Source organism: Sturnus vulgaris, chromosome 11 (genome assembly GCF_052056855.1).
Source record: "Sturnus vulgaris isolate bStuVul1 chromosome 11, bStuVul1.hap1, whole genome shotgun sequence".
Classification (NCBI taxonomy): domain Eukaryota; kingdom Metazoa; phylum Chordata; class Aves; order Passeriformes; family Sturnidae; genus Sturnus; species Sturnus vulgaris.
In genome coordinates this window covers 13,794,567-13,814,983 of record NC_142253.1, presented here as the reverse complement: position 1 = coordinate 13,814,983, position 20,417 = coordinate 13,794,567, and the positions used below count along the sequence as shown (strand labels likewise).

Below are 20,417 nucleotides of genomic sequence, written 5' to 3'. Positions count from 1 at the left end.
TCTATTTGCGGCGCCGGAGCTGCGGGCGGTCGGAGCGGCCCCGCGCCCCCGCCCGGCCGCAGCAGCAGGTGGCGGTGCTGGCAGTGGCAGCAGCGAGGGAGTTAAAGCCCGCGGCGGCGGGAGGAGGGGGACTGCGAGCGGGCGGGCGGCGGCGGCGAGAGGAGGAGGGGGCCGAGGCGGAGCGGGCGGCGGCGGGAGGAGGGGGACCGAGGAGCCGGCAGCAGCGGCAGGAGGGGACCGAGAAGCCGGCGGCGGCAGCAGCAGCCGGGTTGCTAGGGATGGAGAGATCCCGTGTCACCCGGATGTGAGTGTCATGTTGGCCCAAACTCTGAGGGATTTGGCAGCGGCGAAGCAGCAGCGGCAGGAGGAGGAGGAGCAGCAGCAGCCCCTCGCACGTCTCTAGTCACTACCATGGGGGTCGGGTAGCGGGTAGCGCAGGGGCAGCGCGCACCTGGCTCGGGGTGGGGTTGGGGGGCGTCTCTGCCCTTTTTTGTTTTTTCATTTTCCTCTCACACGCTGGAGAAAGTGAGAAAAATGCACCAGCACCAGCAGCCCGAGCAGCACCCTGAAGGTAAGAGCCGGGGCGCCCACCAAGGGCAGCGGCGTGCTTGGGGCTCAGGGGAGGGAGGGGGCGGGGGAGGATTTAGGAGGGATTTGGGAGTCGGGGATTGGGGGGGATTAGGGAAGGGGTTGAGGATGGGGTCGGTTTGGGATGGGAACGAGCGGCTGTGTTCGAGGAGGGACCGGGAAGGGCAAGGGATGATGCGAAGGCGGGACAAGGTGCTGCCCTCGGCGTGTGACCAACGTGCGAGCGGATTTATGCGCGTCTGTCCCTTGTCCTGGGGCCATTAACATCAGCTGCGGGCGGACGCGGCTGGGGCTGCGTTTGCCTCATCCGTGTGTAACCGGGGCTGAACCTGCCCGCAGCTGCGGCTCCCGGGGGCTGCCCCGCGGAGGGCGGCGGGGCCGAGGGCAGGGCGGCGGGCGCGATGCGCTCGGCCCCTGCCCGGTAGGGCGCACGGGGGCGAGACGCGGGGCTCCGCGGCGCTAATCCGCTCCGCCGACGGGCTCCGGCGCTGCCACAGCCCCCGCTGTTGTTTATAAATAATTCCTCCCTCCTCAATCAGCAGCAAGTTAGTGTTGCCCCCGAGGAACGCAGTCACCCGGGCTTTGTTTCCCTTTCAAGCATCTATTTAAAAGACTATGGCTATATAGATAGATGGGTAGGTGGGTGGTTTATTTGCGCCGAGCCACGTTTCATGGCATCCCGAAGGGCAGGCGGAAGGCGGGGGAGATGGCTGTGCCGTTGCATTTATATGTGGGGGAGAAAAAAAAAAAAAAAAAAGGAGGGGGCGGAAGGGGAAGCAGGGATGCTTTGGGAAGATGTTGGAGGTAGAAGTGCCACCTTTGCCCCCGCGGCGGCTCTGTCCCCCGTGTCACCCAGCTGTTGATGCGCCGCCGCTGGCCAGCGCTCGCCGCGCCGGTGCCGCTCCCCGCGGCAGCTCCGTGGGGGCCCCGCCGTGACCCCCCCACTCCCCGCCGCCATCCCGGGGAGCCATCTTAGGGCTCCCGCGCCCCCGGAGCAGGGACCGGCCCCGGCTCGTCCGCGTCCACGCGCGTTCGCGGCGCTCCCACGGTCCGTGCCCCCCGTCTGGAGCAGGAGGGCCGTGCTTTCCCTGCCTCTCCGCTGCTTGACGGGAAGAGATTTTTCCTCCCCTGCCTGGGTAGATCCGTTTCACAGTTATATCTTTTGCCAGCCCGAATTCCCAGCACGTATATTGTGCCGTTCCTCCATTTTTTTCCCCCCACCCAGGCATCAAGTTTTGAATCGCGCTCAGGAGCCTCTCCTTCCTACAGGTGCATGTAGGAGTGACTGTTGCGCTAGTCAAAGAGCTCGCGAGGAGGGATCCTTGAGAGGAGGTGGTGTTTTGCCTCTTTGCTGTCATCTGCATAAAGAGCACTCAATTATTATTTGGAAGGCGCAGTTTATTTTTTAAATTCTCATGAAGAAGCAAAACCAAACACCATCCTTTTACAGAACCGAAGCTTATCCTTTTACAATGGGTTCATGGTTGTGATTCCTAGTGCGGAAGACAGCAGAGCTTTATGAACATGTTTATCGCAGACAGTATTGGATCTTCACTTGTGGGAGGCATCCACGCATTTTTCTTTGAGAATGCAAAGCAGGGCAAGATTTAACTTGCTTGCAGGACTACCCCCTCTACCTTGCTGCTTGTTCTTAATTGAAAAATGTGTAAGAATTTTAAACAACTATTCTTTTGACCAAAATAGAGAGAATAGTAAATGCTAAGGTGCTACAGCAAGCTTGATCTTAAGGGGTAGGTATGTTTTATTGAACAAACACGAAGACAGGAAGGCTTCTATCCAGTTAGAATAAGACATTGTAAGTGGAAGAATCAAAATGAGAAGTGTTTGTGCCTCAATACCTAGATCAATCTCGAAGTTGTAAAACTGATTCCTGAGCATGTTTTCTCCTGTTCAATTGCATATACCATAGCACAAGTGTAGGCATATATATCTGTATATGTGATGGAAACATCACACTGCCGGGAGGTCTTAAAACAAACTTTTTGGATTAGACCCATTTTAGTGTAAAACAGTTATAACAGAGTACTTTTTTCTTTTGTCCCACAGAGGTGAACTATGCAAGTAGCAACAGGATTCCTCTCCCTGGTGACGGACCAGCTATTCAGTCAAACAGTTCAGCACCATCCAAGCAAACTGTTCTATCTTGGCAAGCTGCAATCGATGCTGCTAGACAAGCAAAGGCTGCCCAAAACATGAGTACCACCACAGCCCAGCCTGTAGGATCTCTGTCCCAAAGAAAACGCCAGCAATATGCCAAGAGCAAAAAACAGGGTAATACGTCCAATAGTCGGCCACCCCGTGCCCTTTTCTGTTTATCCCTCAACAATCCAATACGAAGAGCCTGCATTAGTCTAGTAGAATGGAAGTATCCTTTGTTGCAGTTTGCTTTTAAAATGATTTTCTTACATTTTCTGCTTGTATAAAGGGGATTGTTTTACAGGATCTCTTGGAGCATCACAAATGTTGCATCACTTGTACGTGTGGATAACTGTCATTAATGTCAGTGGGAGTTAATTTGGCTTCAGTTGCTGTTAAAGATAGTCTTTTGTGTCATATTGACACAGAATATCATTTGCTGAAGTAGGTAGCTCAAAGTCAGAGGAGAGCTCATAGCTGTTCCTTTTTTCTGGGAGGAGCTAGGGGAACATTTTCAAGCTAACATTATATTCCAGCAAATCTCTGCATTGCATTATTTGCCTTTCCAAATAACGAAGTGTCAGGGAGATGGCCAAAGATGTCAAACCTGTATCTTCCATATTGGAATTTGGGGTATTGCCATTAGGGCAAATGAGTCAGATGCAGAAATATTTTTATAAAAATTGTTTTTCCTGGTACTAAAAGTAGGGAAGATTTTTCCTTAAGCCAAGGAAGTGTTCTAAGTATACATAAGTGTCTGAAATATAATAATCATCTGAGCTTGTACAACTTATGTCTACCACCAAAAATATTTGGAAGCATGTACATTTGATGTGAGATCAGAGATGCTGCTTTGTGTTCATGATGACCTGTGTGATGGGAAGGATGGCTTTTCCTTCAGTTCACTGGTTATGATGTGGAAATATCTGCATTTCTGTGGCCGAATGGATAGCATGTTGGTTTGGTATATTATTTAATTACCAAGAAAAGGTTTGAAATAGCAAATAGTTTTGCTGAGGTACAAGGAGAAAAATGTTAGCCTATTAGCCATGGCAACATCCCTGTAATGGGAAACAGCTGTTCTAGACAGTAGATTACTGAAGTAAAACTCAATTTGTTACTATAAACAGAACAGCCAACCTGGCAATAAGAGCTGTTACTCATTTATAGGGTTGGTGTTTCTCAGTTCTTTGTACAAAATTCAATTGCAAATTAAAGATAGTGAAATGGCTTCTTCTTTCATTTAAACTGGTAGAAGTCCAACTAATTTCAGTAAATTGGCCTCTCCTTGGCTAAGGTCAGGTAAATGAAATTGCTATGGATCTCGACTGGAATAACTCAGCGAGAATTTGTCCCAGCAGGACCACATCATAAAACAAGGTTGTCAGTCTTGTTATGGTATCAATTGCTCGCTCCAGTCTGGAAAATGCTCTTGTAACTTTATTTTGTACACAATGTAGCAGCTGTTGATGTTGATCTACTTTGTACACATAGACACGGCCCTCAAGGTGACAAACTTTTAATAGGCCAGCAAACAGAATTTATTTAACACATATTATAGGATATATGGGCTTTGTGGGACTTTTTTAAACTGGCAAAAATATTCTTTTGAGTATATTTAGTACTCTTACCCCAATCTCTTATGGGACTCTTATGGAAACATATCCAGAAATTGTGCATCAAATGCAGGAAAGGATGCCAAAAGTTGTAGCTGAGGTCCAAAGTATTTCTTTTCCAAACTTCCACAGATGGGTTCATCACAGTACCTCCATGTTTCTGGTCAGTGAGAATAGTAAAATACCTTATGAGAAAGGCAAATCAATGAAAAACTGAAGGAGGAACTTCATATGTATGAATTTTAAGAAAAGGAAGATTTTTTTTTTTCTGGAAGACAGAAGGTATCTCCAGGTTCCCACTGCTGTTGTCCAGCTCTAGTATATGTGTGTGTATATATATTTATATATGTATATATAGTCTAGCTCTGCAGAGCTGCAGTCCATGCTCTTGCCAGTGTGGAAGTCTGTAGCCTTCGTGTGGCTGCCAAGCCAACCATGATATTCTATTTTCTACTCAACTCACCTGAAGTTTCATTTGTCCTGGCCAAAGCCAGGATTCAGGAATAAAGCTGTCAGAGACATAGAGTGGCCCAGAATTTTCTGCTGTCAATTGTACAGCTTTCTAGCTCTCCTAGAAGAGAATAGTTGTGGTTTTCTGGGAATCTTTTTCATATCCTACTATGAACTAGATTTCCAATGATTTTCCTCCTTTGGAAGAAGGTATGTTAATGAGACCTACATATGAGGACAGTTCTGGGACTATTCCTTGCCCATTGTGATGACCCACGCGTTGATTTAAGAGTGGATCATTATATTCATCACTGGAATTTAATATCAAGTGCTCTGTGACAGCATGAGTAATAGTTTGCACTCTTTTCAAAAGGAAGAGGACTTTGAAGGATCATTGTGATGGAAAATAATATGGTATATATAGTGCTATAACTAAAGGTGATGGAGTGTTTGTCAGAGTTAGCAGTCAAAAGATTGCCTTAAAGCAAAGACTTGTTTTACCATTGCTGATGCTGGAAGGAGGACGAGACTTAAAAGTTTGTAGATACTCATAAGTCATGAGTTCCTTAACGAGATTTTTCAGACCATTTGACATATTTATACTACTGTCTATTTTTGCCAATTGTGTGGCCTTAGCTGTTTACATCCCATTCCCAGAAGATGATTCTAATTCAACTAATCATAATTTGGTAAGTACTCTGGAATTTTTATTTTATGTTGCTTTGCTATGCTTTTAACATAATTAACTGCCAGTATTTGAGACTGAACTAAATAAAGGTAATTTCAGTGAAAGAAATTGGTATATAGTGATATACGAAATGTATATGGAGTTGCTTTTTTTCCCCAGTATTATTTTGTCATGTGCTCAAAATGAGGTTTTTTTATCAGTAAAATTCTTTGGAGAAAAGCTGCATTAATATTATGCTCTGTGTGGCATAAAAGTTTTAATTTGTGTTTCTATTGCTTATATTACATTTATTTACTAGCTGTTTCTGTTACTGACACGTGTTTCAGACTTGAAGGTTTACTGCCTTTCCTAGTGTACTTGTCTACTCTGTTTTCAGTTTTTAATGGTGTTATTTGGCTGTTTATTTTACTGGATATTTTAATTTTTAATGAGAGGATGGTGGGAAAATTTTGCATTAATATATTTTAAGTGATAGGAACATCAATGTGAATTTTCAAAGTGGTCACTACTGGTATAAATGATCTTTCAGAAGAGGGATGGTATTGCAGTAGATGGTGTGTAGAGATGTATTTCTTTGGTTGAAAATAGTATACTAGGGTTGTGCTTGAGAAGATAAAATGGAAACTATTTTTTTTTAATTCCCTAAAAACTTAAAGGCTATCACTCAAAGGTAATATTGAATTACATTGCAATGATTTTGTTGTTTATATTAAACTCCATTTTGAGATAGAAGAGTTGAGTTGTCTTGTGCCCTCATAATTTGCATGTGACTCTTTGGATGGGGAAGAAAGTTCATGAAATAAAGAATCGGATACCAAGGACTAGGTAATTTTGGATTCATTAACCTGGAAAATTAGGGTTGATAGGAAGTCTTTTATTTGATGAACATGTTTGCATAATTTGTGATGTGTATATATTTATTTTTCTAAAAGTAATTATTTTGTGTGGATGAACCATTTTTATTTTTTTTTAATTGTGATTAAGTAAATATGGACAATAACAATTGCTGATGAAAGGCAGAATAATTCAGGTTAGTGTAAAGAAAGGGTTATGTAGCTGTGTATCCAGCCAACCAACAGACTTCTTTTCCCCTGAGACGTTCAGGGCACAAATCTCCATATCTGTCAATCCACCCTGAGATCTGCTAATAACTAATTTCAGAAAGCATTACATGAAAAGGGTAAAGTAGTTACTTGTGTCAGAAGCTAATCATTTTGAAAAATGTTTCTAGTTTTAGTTTTGCTAGGTTATTGTCTGGTGTTTCTGACCCAATTTCAATTCTACAGTGTGTTAGTATTTAGAAAGACAGTGGACATTTTCATCCCTGATGATTTTTCTAATGTGGCCAGGCTAGTCTAAGGAATAATATTTTGTCTTTTTTTTTTTTAATTTATTTTCTTTAACGTGAGATATTCTTAATCCTTAGCTATTTTAAGTAGAAGGGTTCTTGAACTCCTCCAATTATATGTATAGAAAGTTTACTTGGCCATTTAAATGATCTCAAATTCTCATTTAAATTTGCATCCTGTTTATCCTGAATTTGAGTCATTCCACTAAGTTTGCTCAAAGAACAGAATTTATACTGGCAATGTACTTTGAGTTGCTGGGACAGATTTAAACTCAATAAGGGAGCACACACACAGCTGCTGTGTTCAATCTAATAAAATAAATAGTTCTGGAATGAGCAGTATTGGCCTTTCCTATGACTGAGGTTCTCCATCAAGAAATATGTTAACCAGTGGTCTGGGCTCGTGTCTGTCCTCTGTTATTTCACTGACAATTTTCCTTGGTTAGTGTGGATTCAAGTGCACTATGAGGGAATGTGTTAGAAGAGCTGAGTTAGAAATGCTGAGGCTTGCTTGGGAACCTGCTGGATCCTGTGGCTCCTGCTGCTTGAGGTGCCTGTGTCAATAAGCATTGGAGAGAGGACTCTCTTACAGTGGGAGTAGGGATTATTCTCTTAATAATGTTCAGATCTTTGGTCTGGCTTGTAAACAGACTGAATCTTAATCATCATTGAACCTTGTAGGTTTGGCAGGGTTTTGCCTCTCTGAATGCAGACACGGATGCCTGACCTGAGCCCTGCACTCTGGCCTTGCTAGGAGACTGCCCCACTCTGACTTGAATTCAAGTTCAGCTTCTTACATTTTAGTTTGCATACGGATATTATACCTAGCTTGGTTCTCTCAATGTTGCTGCATTGAGTTGAATAAATGAATTACTTTCCATCAGCTAGCTGAACTGGCTCTTTATCTTTCTGTTTACAAATTTAAAAAAAAGTATTTATACACGTGGGGTTTTTCTGTGAATGCAAAATAGATGTAATTTGTAATCAGGCTCAGAACGAGGAAGCAATGGTATGAGAGCAAAAACCAGTGGAACACTGGTAAATGGGAAGTAGAGATGTAAACTTTTCCATTTTTGGTTGGGCTCATAAGGTACATATATGAGAACTTCAGCACTCCAAGTGCTCATCCTTTATGACTTGGCAAGTTTGAAGTTGCAACCTCAGTGCAAGGATGTATGTGCAAAGCAGCTATTCACTCTTCTCTGTGCTGGGAGCTTAGAAGGCAGAGTCTGTGTGATGGAGTTTCCAAGACTTGTAAAAGAAATCTGAGAGGGTTTCTGAGTCTCTGCCTGTGACTGAGAAAGTGAAATACTGACCCTGTATCAACCACCCAAACTCTGATTGTGATCCCTTTCTCATTAATGCTTCCACGTGTGGTGCCTAACCAGCACAAAGGCAGTTATATGTTGCAGCAGTAATAGCAAAATAAATTTTATAACCAAATATATAATAAACATTTTAAGAAACAGGTGTCTGCGTCTTCAGAGAAATAGTAAATCAAATGTATTCACGCTTACGTATTTTTAAAAAATAGACTGTATCTTAGGTATCATTTATTCTTGGAATTGAGTCTATCTTAAATCCTAAGTCTTTATCTTAAGATAAAGGTCTGTGAGAGGGTTCCAAACACTTTCTTTTGGAATAGTATTTATAGGAAACTGATGGTACAAGGGTGGTTCAACTGTGTGTTTCTCTGTTTGTTACTTGTCTTTGATTTGCAAGTTGAGATCACAGATGTTTTTGTAACAGAGCCAGCAGCATGCTATGTGATATTTATGATAATTTAGGGAAGCAAGAAAAGTTTTTTTTCAGTATATTGGTGACTGAATTAAGCAGATGGTAATAATAAGCAATGATGTTGTAGGAATAGGAGTCTCTTTCATTATTAGGTGGTTTTTTTGGGTATGTCTTTTTGTATTCTGAATGCACAAGTTCTGGTCAGTGTTTTGTGTTTTTCCTGTCTCTGGGATCAAGGGTGCACTACAGTTACCTCCTTGCTCAGTGGATTCGTGGTCACGCTTATCCTCTGTCAGGAGAGAGGTGTTAGTACTGAGTGATACAAAACAACGCATTCAAACAAAGCCAAAGTGCAGAATCAAAATCAGTCTGGACTGTGCTTGACCACTTGCCAAGTGTTACAGTCCTGTGTTCTATGGGAAATTTCATGTAATCCTTTGTCTAAAACACCTCGATGTGTCTTTGTGTGCCAGGAGAGGCAGGAGGAAGGGATCTTGTTTTCTGTACTTTGACTGGAGTAGTTCTCTCATGGCTGTGTGTATTGCATAGGCTGCAGTACAGAGTGATGAACTTAAGCCTCAATTCTACTTCATTAATAATTAATCCCTAATCACTGAATGCACTGACACAAGTGGACCCTGTTCTTCTCCAAGTAGATGGGTGAAACTATTATTGAACTGAGGAGTTTTCTGTTCGAACAGAGCAGGGATAATGTACTTTGGGACTAAATAATGCTTCATATTTTCAGGTAGTTTGTCATCTGCCTTGAGAGGTCTCAAGTGATCTAAACTTTCCATGCTTGATTGAGCTCTTCTTTTTGGAAGTGTTTCTTGTCTAAGCTTGATAAGAAGCAATTTCTAGCAGAAAGGGCTTCCTGTATATATATCCTATTTCTGTTTCTCTCTTCTCCTTTTTATTTTCCTCATCTGTGGTATGCTATTTTCCTTCATGTCTTTTGTCTTTAACTTCCCACTCATTTATTTCTTGTTATCTTCTGCCTCTACCTTCTGGCTTCCCTCTGTGTTTTCTCTTCTGTTTGTCCTCTTGTGCAGCATGCTTTTCTCTATCTCCTTCTCCCACCTCAATTCCTGGTATCATCCTGCTGTCCCATGTTCTCTTCTGTGCTCTGCCTCCTGCTGCCTTTCCTATTGCCCTGACTGGCACTGGGCTTCTTTCTTTATCATGTGTGGGCAGACCAGCACAATACAAGTCTGGTTTTTGGCCGTGGTCAAGACATTGTTGGTTATTATTTTTCTTTCCTTCTTTTTAATAAGTAAATATGAAGAATAAGAAGGCATCCATCCATCCAGAGCTGCTGAAAATGACACCCCTGAAGTCTGAGTTGACTCTTTGGTTGTGCTGCAGCTCCTGTGACCAGACCCCAAGGTTTTTGTGGTGACACCGTTGTACTTGAGCAGAGATTGACAGCAGAGTCAAGGGATGGGAGACCCAGCTGTATAAATTACAGCGAATTAGCCAAGTCCCACGAGTAGAGAGTTTGCCTCCAGTGCACAAAGGGCCCCTAATGTTAATTAAAGTCTCTGTGCCCCTGATAACAGGATTCTTGAGCCTTGCTGAGTACCACTGTCTGTGGGGAACCCTCAGAGTGAGGCTGTGTGTCTCTGCAGCCTCTGCTTGGAGCTGATGGTCCTGGATGCCTCTTCTGCATCCCAGGCAGCTGGGGCTGGGAGAGCCATAGTGGGGGACTCTGCTACAGAAAGGTGATGTTTGTGTCCTACTTTCAGGCCAAGATTTCCTCTGTAAGTAGCTTTACATGGCTCTGAGTCCCTTCAGCAGGAGCAAAGCCAGTGTTGTGCCTTCAATCTAGGGCACAGCAGGAGAGTGCTCCGAGAAGAACCGGTTGAACTCTTGACTTAGAGGTGTCAGGCTTCCTGTCCTTATCTCATTAGCAACTCCATGACTCATTCAGTTCTGGGGCCACATGACTAATTAATCCATCCATTGAAAAGGTTGTTGGTTTTTTACCTTGCACCCAGTTGTCCTCCATACAGAGATTATCTGAATATATCGTTGTAGAATTATATAAATTTTAATCTCATTTAGTAAACAATTCTAAAGATATTTGTTTAATTGCTACGTGTTCAATGTTGTATCTTAGAAGGATTTCTGTGTTTATTTACTGTCTTTGCCGTGTTTACTTTTTCAGCTCAAGGGTCTTTAAGGCCTGGCTCTCTTTCCACTCACTTAGAAAATCTTCCAATCTAAATAACTTTTTGATACTGTGTTTCTGATACTTTTCTATCTTTGGATTCTTAGCTAATGCTCTCTCCTAATGGCTCTGATAGCTGGCCTAAAAGTTACCCAAGTGAACTTTTCAGGAAAGATGCAAGATAATTTGGACTCTACTGAAAGTACTTGGCTTTGCCTGGGAAAACATGGTGGAGACCTTATAATGACTTGTGTATACTTAGCCAGGCTACCCATATTAAAGATACCAGATTAATTTGTTGTAAGAGAAAATATAATTAAATTTTATCTGAAAATGATTCAAAAATATAGGATCTAATTGTAACTGATACATTACAGGAATTTATCATTGTGCATTGATACAAGTCAGTGGAATTTACATACATGCTTGTGTATGAATAGGAGGGGCCTGTGAGAGTCATTAGTTCAATTTTGTAAAAAAAAAAAAAAAAAATCCCCACATATTAAAATGAGGAGACTTGGGTCAGTTTTTTTGTCCATATGCAAGTGCTCTGAAGGATAATATTTCATGTACATGAAAAACAGCAAAATAAAAATAATCAAAACAATGTGATACATGTATATGAAATATACATGTACCTGACATGTATATTCTTGTTCAAAAACCCGTTAAATAACTAGTTAACTAGAAGAACAACATGCCTTATGTTTCTGAAAATTAGTAATAAAGTTGTTTGATGGCTATTAGGTGAGATATTGCATCACTGAGTAACCTTTGCACATTTGCAAGAATTTCTTGATAGATGACATTTCTGCAAGGGGATTATGAAATATTATAATTTAGTCCTCATCCCTCTCTTCCTATTTCAATTTTGCTTTTTTGTTTACTATTACTGTCAATCCAAAACTTCAGTAATATGCATTAGCTAATTATTATGGATTACTTTGATTTTTCAATGCAGATTTTGAATTTCAAAGTTTTTTATTTTTTCTTTGTATTGTAATGCACACTTCTGCAAGACAGATGACAATTCTGAGTTAGTGTTTTAGTCCCACTTTTATTCTGAAGTAAGTTCCTGGGACTCTACTGTCTGTGCTGCACTACCCCAGTAATACGACATAGCCCTTGAATTTTTTTTGTAATTTCATGTGTCAAGTCCATCTCTAGCTGTGAACGAAACAGAATTTTTATTTCACTCTCTGATTTAGGAAGAGGGACATTCCCAAAGGAAAGTTTTATGACCAGGAGGACTGGCAATTTCCAACTAGTAGATTGTTTGGGTTTGCAGAAGTTTGGGAATAACACAGTCAAGTCCCTGTTCCCCTTTAGTTTGTGTGTCCCAGTACAACTTAATCTGTGCTGAACCCCAAAATATCTGTTTGGAGTATAAGGGCACGTGAAGATCTGCAGTTTGGTGTTACAGGTTTCAGTTAAGGGCACTATAATTTTTTTTTTTTTTTTTTAATGCAAGAGAGCTTCTCAGTTGTCCACGCCAGAAGGCCTTACACAGAGATGTACTTAATCATTCCCATTTGAAAGGAAATTGTTTTCCATGTTCAAAATTGCAAGCTTGTTCCTGTAAGGATTCCTACTAAGGGCTTGTCTCTCCTTAAAGAGATTTGCTGGTAGTGCACTACTGGCAAACTGCCTGGGGAGAGAGAGCACACACCAGAAAAAGTTCTTTTTCTATTGTAGCCTAAAGTCAGTCTCCCAAACAGGATAGTGCTGCACTGCTAGAGAAGACTGGGTTTTTTTGGGTTTCTTTATGCTGTGGAGAGCAGTGATTCCCCACTCCTTTTTTCCCTTACTCTCTGCCTGATGAAGATATGCCTGTGAAATATTCAAGTATAGACTGGTTGGAATAAAAGTGAACTTGATCATTAAAAACATGGAATAATCATATTAGTTACTGTTTCAGTTGAGTGGTCAAAGTAGTTAGATTTGGTATTAAAATAGCTGTAATTGAAATATAAATTGAGCATTTAAGACAAGTGGGAGAAGTTTGTACTTTATATGCAAACTGTTGCAATAGAGTAAAAGTAGATTTTGAAATAATCTGAAAAAAACCCATGAAAAATCCTGGTGATATAACTAGCCTACTGACTGTATGTAAAGCATGTGAATTACTTGTTTACTCCAATATTGACTATGTAAATCTAACAAAATAGTAGGTATGGTTTTATTCCTTGACAATAGCTGCTATGCTAAAGGAAAACCTGGAAGTTGTTTCTGAAAATTTTACTGAAGACATGAACACATAGAAGTGAGAAGCTTTCCACGTTGCCATGTACTGATGCCACACCAAATGCAGATTGCTATAAATATTGGATTTTTTTTTCTATAAACTTTGTTTTAAAACTCTAGACTATGCAGAGTATGGGTGTTTACTTTCTTTTAAAAAGATGTTCCCATCAGATGTACTTTATGCTTTGAGAGCTGTGTTTGTTTTTACCATGGTTTGTGTGTGAGTGCTGTCTTGAAATACCACAGAGCTGGGATCCATGGCTTTTGAAAATGCTGGTCAAGGCTGGCGTGCTCAATTTGAGCAGAGCTGGAGTAGTTCTGGGTGCTTTTAGAAAGCTGGTCCCTGAGTACTTCAGAAGATTCATGTGGCTGTTAAATCAACTGAAATGCAGTTTCTAATCTGGTGAGCTTTAATGACAAACTGGTTTCGGTCATGGTTAATTGAATGTGTGATTTGGTTTACCATTCATTTTGTAAGAACTCAGATTTGTTTATCCTTCTGTCATGCACCAAAACCTTTCTTTTGCAGGGCCATCTGGAAGAATAGGGCCACAAGAAAGGTTAAATGAATATATAGTGATAGTGGGAGAATATTAATTAGGATGGAAGTGATTTTTTTTTTTTTTTTTTTTTGGTCATTGTGCAATTATTTGGAAAAGTTTGATAACATTTTCATGTAATGAATTCCAAATTGAATATCTTTGTATTTCCCTCCCCCACTGACTGCTTCAGAAGAGATTGAGAATGAGTGTTGTTTCTGCTTTTATAAAATTCACTTGGTAAAGCCAATTAGCCACTTACAATTGCTTGTGATTTTTTTCATGGTTATTTTCATGAAGAAAAGGGCTTTTACAGTTTTTTTTTATTTTTGAAGAATGCCTAGATTGAACAACATGGTATTTCTCAGAAATGTAGGTGCTTGACTTCAGCATTTGAGACAAACTTTAAATAAAGATTTGAAATTAATTCAGTTCAGTGATTTTTTTCAGTGAAGTTGACACAGCTGGCCATGATACAGAACTTGACTTTTCAATGTTTTTAGGGATTGATTAGACTTTGAAATTATTGGCAGATTGATTTTTTTTCATGGATTTGTTTAGTTAAGAATCATGATTCCCCCCATCTTCTTTAATATTAAAAGTTATTGTGCCAGTACATTTTTGGTGTAGATGCATGGTTAGAAGTTTGGGCCGTGTCTGAGTCTGTTGCTGTTGCAATTTTTTCATACTGATCATTATTGAACGGGGTAGAGAGCTGTTACCAGTTTGCAATCTTGTAGAATTCTGCCTTTGGGTAATGCTGTTATTAAGTATTTGCATCTTGCTATTTGTTAGTGTAGTAAATCACATAATACAAGCCATGGTCTGTGTTGGTTGGTAAAGGTGAAGGGATCACAGTAGACAAATTTAAATACTAAATTCTGAGCTTCTGCAGATTCTTTATTTTTTGTTGCAAATTTTCCAGTGATTAAGGTACATCAAATATTAGTTTGAGGGAAATAGTTCAGCCCAAAGGTTCATTTGCCCAGTTGTTTTAGTTATCCTTTTCTCATGTGATACAAACCAGGTGATGTGTTGAATTTAATCACACCTGACAGCTTATGTATGTTGTGCTGAGCTATCAGGCAGCATTTCAGTAAAATGTTGTGGGGGATCCAGTGGCACAAAGGAGCCCACAGAGCTGCTTACATTTTTTCAGCACAAAAGAAATCTCTTTACAATGTAAGAATATGAGCATGAGAAGTGTTTGTTAATAAGGTTCAGTAGTTGGATAATTATACTTTTCTAGGTTGCTGACAGTGGCTGCAGAGTGCAGCAGCCTCCAGCAAGACGGCATCTTCTGCAGCTCAGCTAATCAGACAAATGCAGCCCTTCCAAGGAAATGAGTAGCAAATACCCCAAAGCTGTATTATGTTTATCAGACATTTTGTTAGTGCAGTTTTCACTCTGTTGAACTTATTATGATGCCATGACTTATTTTTTTCATGTATTCATCCAGAATCCTTTAAAACACATACCAGTGATGTGTGGCATAAATGTTGCTCATCATGAAATGGTATTTACGTGATTATGTGCTTATCTTCATCACAAGAATATTTAGTGCTTCTGAGTTCAAGTAACTGATCTCATAATGTATTTCTTGCTATAGCAAAGGAAAAATCTGAAAGCAACCTCCAAAATTATGTACCTCTTGTGTGCTTATTAAAATAAGGTCTAAATCTTTTGACATGACTGACTTCAGAAAACTTAATTAAAAATTCAGTGTTAAAAGGAACAATGTTGAACTGAACTGTACCTACAAGTCTCATGGTATTAAATGATGCTTCCTAGTTTGAAAGCTAGAGTTGAATAGTTCCAGGTACAAAGTCTGTGGCTTTGTTGGTCCTGTTGAGGAGCCTCAGCTGATCTAATGCTCAAGGCACAGTGTAGACCAGACAGCTTTTCTCCATTCTAGTACCAACTTAAATGGTACTTAAAAGGTTTTGCACGTTTTCTTAAGTATAATTAAGCAGTCTCGTTTAAGAGAGAGTCACTAAAACATATTTTTGGCAAAGGCCATGTTGTTTTGCTGGCCAGTGCTGCAGTTGTGTGTTTGTGGTCATGGGGGTGTCTGTGCCAGCCCACCTTAATCTGGGCACGTGTGCCATCTGCATTCCTAATGCCATAAGAATTCACCTTACCCTGAACTCAGGAACTTGCTGGAGGCTTTGCAATCTTAACACCCACAGTTAATGCAGATTGAGCCCAGGTAGACTGAGCATGCACAGACCTGGCCTGCCAGCATGGGTTAGACTTGTGACTTTTGTAGAGGACTCTGTCTCCTGTAGTAAAGACTATTGACTGCTTCCCACGTCTGTTTTCCCTAAGCACTACATGGCTGAGAGCATGTATCAGTGTGGATAAAAAATGCATGGGCTGCAGATTTAGCTTCAGCTTCTGAGATCATCTGATTTCAACCAAATAAAGCAGAAACAAACATTTTCAAGTTATTTTTACATGATTTTTGAGAAGATGGAGAGGAACTTTGTGTTCCCTCTTCCCCCACATGCAGGCCACTTGTCATCCTAAAACTCAAACAATGGCAGACTGAAGGGAACAGGCTTTATTAATTTTCATGCTTACAGAACTGGTTGTTTACTTTAAAAGGAGCACTGGACTATGTGGGCTAAGAAAGCCAAATAGTTTGGTGCCATAAGAGAAAGGGTAAGAGAACATAGGTAAGGCTTTAGCCAAGAACTTCAGGGATAAGCATTGAATACTTTAGTTTGCCCTGAACTTCTTGGTGTTCTTGGACAGGATATTTATCTTTTTAGAATTTTAGTTTCCTGCCTATAAAATAACTTTCTGCTTTAAGAGGTTGTTGAAAGGAAAAGTAAGTTTGAGACTGTGAAGGATCCAGATATGGTAAATAGGGCTTGTATAGACAGTGCAATGATATCAAGGGAGTTCTCTTCAAACAGTTACTTTATCTGGAAATGGTTTGGCTGACATTCTGGTGAATGCTTTCTGGAGAATTTTGTTGTTAGAGGCTATATTTTAAATTTGAGTATGTAGAGTGTTTTGGCAGCAAATTTTGGCGAAGAAAAAGTGATTGGTAGTGGCAGTATGGGAACAGAAGGAACAGCCACTGTTCCCATAGTGATACAGCAAAAGCAGTGACATTTAGGTAAACAGCAGTAGGACAGGAAATTTGGGGGAGTTAATGTTAGATGTCTCAGAAGATACAGTGAGCTTCCATACGGTGTTTCATGTGTATCTGGAAATGCTAATGTGAAGCCTCTATTTGTTACATTGGTGGCAAAAGCACCCCTCAGTATTTAGTTGGGAAGTTCAGGGATTCCCTTACAGGTGATCTGTCAATGAAATCAAGGCAGGCCACATCCCATTCAGCAGAAATTGCACATGGCAAAAGAAAGGGTGATGTTTTCAGTGCTCACAAATAATGGGAGCTGTCCAAATGGTGGGAATGGTACCATTGCAAGATTCTGTCTTAAGATATGTTACTTTAAATTCTGCTTTTCATCACTTAGCAATAAAAAGATAGAATAGAATGAAAGGAAAGATAGGATCTTGTCTTAGGTTGAAAGGGACATAAAAGATGGTCTAGTCCCAATGCTTCTTTCAGTAGATAAGGTTGCTCAGAGCCCCATCCAAACTGTCCTTAAACACTAGGGATGGAGAATTAATAATAATGTTATATTCTTTGATATGACTTTATATAATACTATTAAAACCATGAAATACTGAAATGGCACTGAATTTGCTTTTACAGAAGTAAAAAATGCTAATGTTCTTGGTCAAAATTTTCACTTCTAGTAAAGAACAAAGTTTACATGTAGGTAATTCAGTCTTTGGATTTGGGATCTTTGGAGTTCAGATTTTTTTATTTTTGTGAGATGGATATTTGTCTTGTGAAGATCATTTGTTCTCTAGAAGAGAACAACCAGCTGTGTAAACATTTTTGCAGAATGTGGAAGAAAAAGTTTAAACCCACAGAAGTCTTACTTAAAACTTCAAACTATTAAAATACAATGAATGTGTCCATTTTATCCCAGAAAATACCAAGGTATTTTGTGTCAGACTCTTGTTTCCTATATGGAATTTTGAAGAGTTTGTGTTTGAGATATATGTCCTATTATTAGCCAGTAGTCTCAGACTAAGTCCCTGGCAAGTGTGAAGGACAAATTAAGGTGCCAGAGGTCCGGGTACTCAGGCTGTTTTCCATTGAGTTGTTTCTTCTTTTCCTTCTGCTTTTTCTCATTTTTCACAGGAAGAAAGCTGGTAGTGGAGGCCCTAAATTGATGTTTTCACATAATAATGTACTTTTTAACCTTGATGAATATTGGGAAGCTTATCTGTTCTTCTGAGAACTAGATCTTGAATGATATGAACTGAAAGCTAACCTCATCAGCTATCAATGAACTTAAAGGATTTGTGTGTCTCTTCAGAGTCATTGTGTGCACACTTATAGTCTGTGTAATTACAGAGTAGAATGCTGATGCCTGCTCCTTGCTAAGCCATTAGAGAGGTCACTAATAATAGAGATACTTGGGTTTCTTGCAAGGGCAGCTAAGTGGGCTCACATTTGTCTGAAGGAGGCATTTCCTCAGCTGACAGGGAGCACTGAGAGTGCCAGACACTCCAGCACAGGGTCAGCACTGAGCAGGGGGACCCTGGAACATCCACTGTTCCTGCACTGCACAATTTGGACCCCCCTTGCAGTGGGAAGAGAGGGCAATCTTAGGGTATAACAGCACATCCTATCCTTTTTCCTCTGAAACTTTGGAGGAGTAACCATGAGTAATCAAGTCTGTGAGTTTCAAGTCCATGGTTTACTGTTTGCAGAGACAGTTCAGGATGTTCCCTATCAAGCTCTGACCGTGTATTTTAGAAAAGAGTTGCAAAGCTCAAAATGCTGCCTCGCTTTTACTTGCTGTGACTGCAGCCATGAATAGTTAGAGCATATTAAAGTCCTACTGGAATGAAAGAAAATCCTTGAAGTTGAATCCTTGGATTTGAATGTTACTCTACAAATTTAAGTTTGTGGTGGAATATTTATTTCTTGGAAAATTAAAAAGGGATAATTAGAGGCCTTTATCTTGAATTAGAAAAGGAAGTTAAAAAGACTTATTGTTATTCTATCTAGAAGACAAAACTGATTTTTTTTTTTTAATCTTAAAATTGTGTCCTCATGCAAAGACCGATTTATATTTATTTCTCTTCATATATTGACTTGATTAGAAATGACTAGGTGGTGCTCTGAGACAACCCCCAGTTGCAGGGTGAATGATTTTAATGCCACTTTTTCATGGCTGCTCATATTTTAAGTGCACGTATTTTACTTGCAGATAAGAGGTGTTAACCATGAACACTAAAAATATAATGATTTAGCTAATGAGTGATAAACTGCTGTGGTCTTATGATCACATGAAAATACTTGACTCCCATGGAGCAGAGAGGGTTTTAGCTTTCAAATTGTAATTAATTAAATGTTAGAATTGTTATAACTGAGTAGGATGTAGAGTCTCAAGGGATTTTAGATTTCTTTTAAGCCAAGCCAAGAGCGTAGATGTCATATACATAGAACCTGCCTTTCTAAGTACCTAGCTTGGCAATTTAACTGCTGTACCTGTTTTCAAATCAGAAGCAGCTTATCTAACTTAATATATTGCCATATGTAGTATTAACTCCATTACAGATACTTTTTCTTTCATCTAGTGAACTCTTTCCTAAGGCTAAAGGCTGAAGACAAAAGGCTGTGTTTCCCTGAAATTGATTGATTGAAGAATTCACTTATCTTTGGAAGCCTATAAATAAGTACATGTTACAGCAAATTTGTCAAAAAATCAGAGGCAAAAATCAGAGTGGATTAATTTTTTTTTTTTATGAATGTCATGACTTCATCATGGAATTTACTCTGTCAGTAGCTGTTAGATTGATAAACATTTATGAAAATTGATTCCCTCATTTGTAAGTTAGCCATGTGTTGCATATATCCTCACTCTAGCAAAACAGTTGGATTCTGGCACATTTTATTCCATCCTATTTTCCCAATACATTTTTCTTCCCATACTAAAAGACTTTTATAAGCAGTGATATTTTGATGATGAAAATAATAACACTTTGAAAGATGTTAAAACTGGTGAATGGTTTCCCACAACTTCAGTAATAGTTGGATGCTGCTCTATTTTCCACAGATGATGATTACTTGATAATTTAGTGCTATATCTATACAAGCATGCTCTGTGTGAGTTAAGAAAAACACCACATATTTTAGCTTTGAGTTGCTAGTTATGGCTTTGTATAAGCTGTAACAAGCAGTAAAATGTATGTGACCTTTGTTGTTGGATAAATCACAGGAAAAAAAAAATCTAAGACATGCTTAGAAATTCTTTGTTTGGAGGGCTAAATCTGGCCTGTATTCTGCTGTCCTAATTGTGCATAGTGATTGGAGACCTTTTCAGCTTGGGCAGGCACAGATCTTCCAAAGGGGACAAGCAAAGCACTCAGGTTTTTTTTCTATTTTACAATACTCTGTGTGTGTGTTTATATATGCTTAAAATAGAGCAATGTTCATTCTAAGCTGTAGATTTCTAGTTGGCATATATGGGTTTTATGTAAATTTGGCAAGCATTCACACCTCTGAAAAGATCTAGAAGGTTATTTTTTAAGCACTGTAATTATTTGGAAGCTAAATGTCAAGAATTATCTGTGCCCCAAAATTTGCTTGGGCATGCTAGAAGCAACTCTTGTTTTATCAAGATTATCCTTAGTGTAGGAACAGCAAATTATGGCAGCTGTACTGATCCTGGAGGATTAACCCCTCAATGCTGGCTCTAACACTGCCCAGTAGAGGATGTCTAGGGAACAAAATAAATGCCCAATACTGGATCTAGTAATCCTCAGCTCAAGAAGTTTG

General features: G+C 40.0%; 1 protein-coding gene across 16 annotated transcripts in view; it reads left to right on the top strand.

The window, feature by feature from the left end:
- The first annotated feature begins 417 nt into the window (after positions 1–417).
- CACNA1D (calcium voltage-gated channel subunit alpha1 D) overlaps positions 418–20,417 on the top strand; it is a 167,970-nt gene continuing 147,970 nt past the window's right edge. For all 16 annotated transcript variants that reach the window (XM_088171546.1, XM_088171537.1, XM_088171545.1 and 13 more), the window contains exons 1-3: positions 418–571; positions 2,656–2,974; positions 5,395–5,500. In XM_088171546.1, coding sequence (XP_088027672.1) covers positions 535–571; positions 2,656–2,974; positions 5,395–5,500 — 462 coding nt within the window. In that variant the 5' untranslated portion in view covers positions 418–534. The remainder of the gene's footprint in view (positions 572–2,655; positions 2,975–5,394; positions 5,501–20,417) is intronic.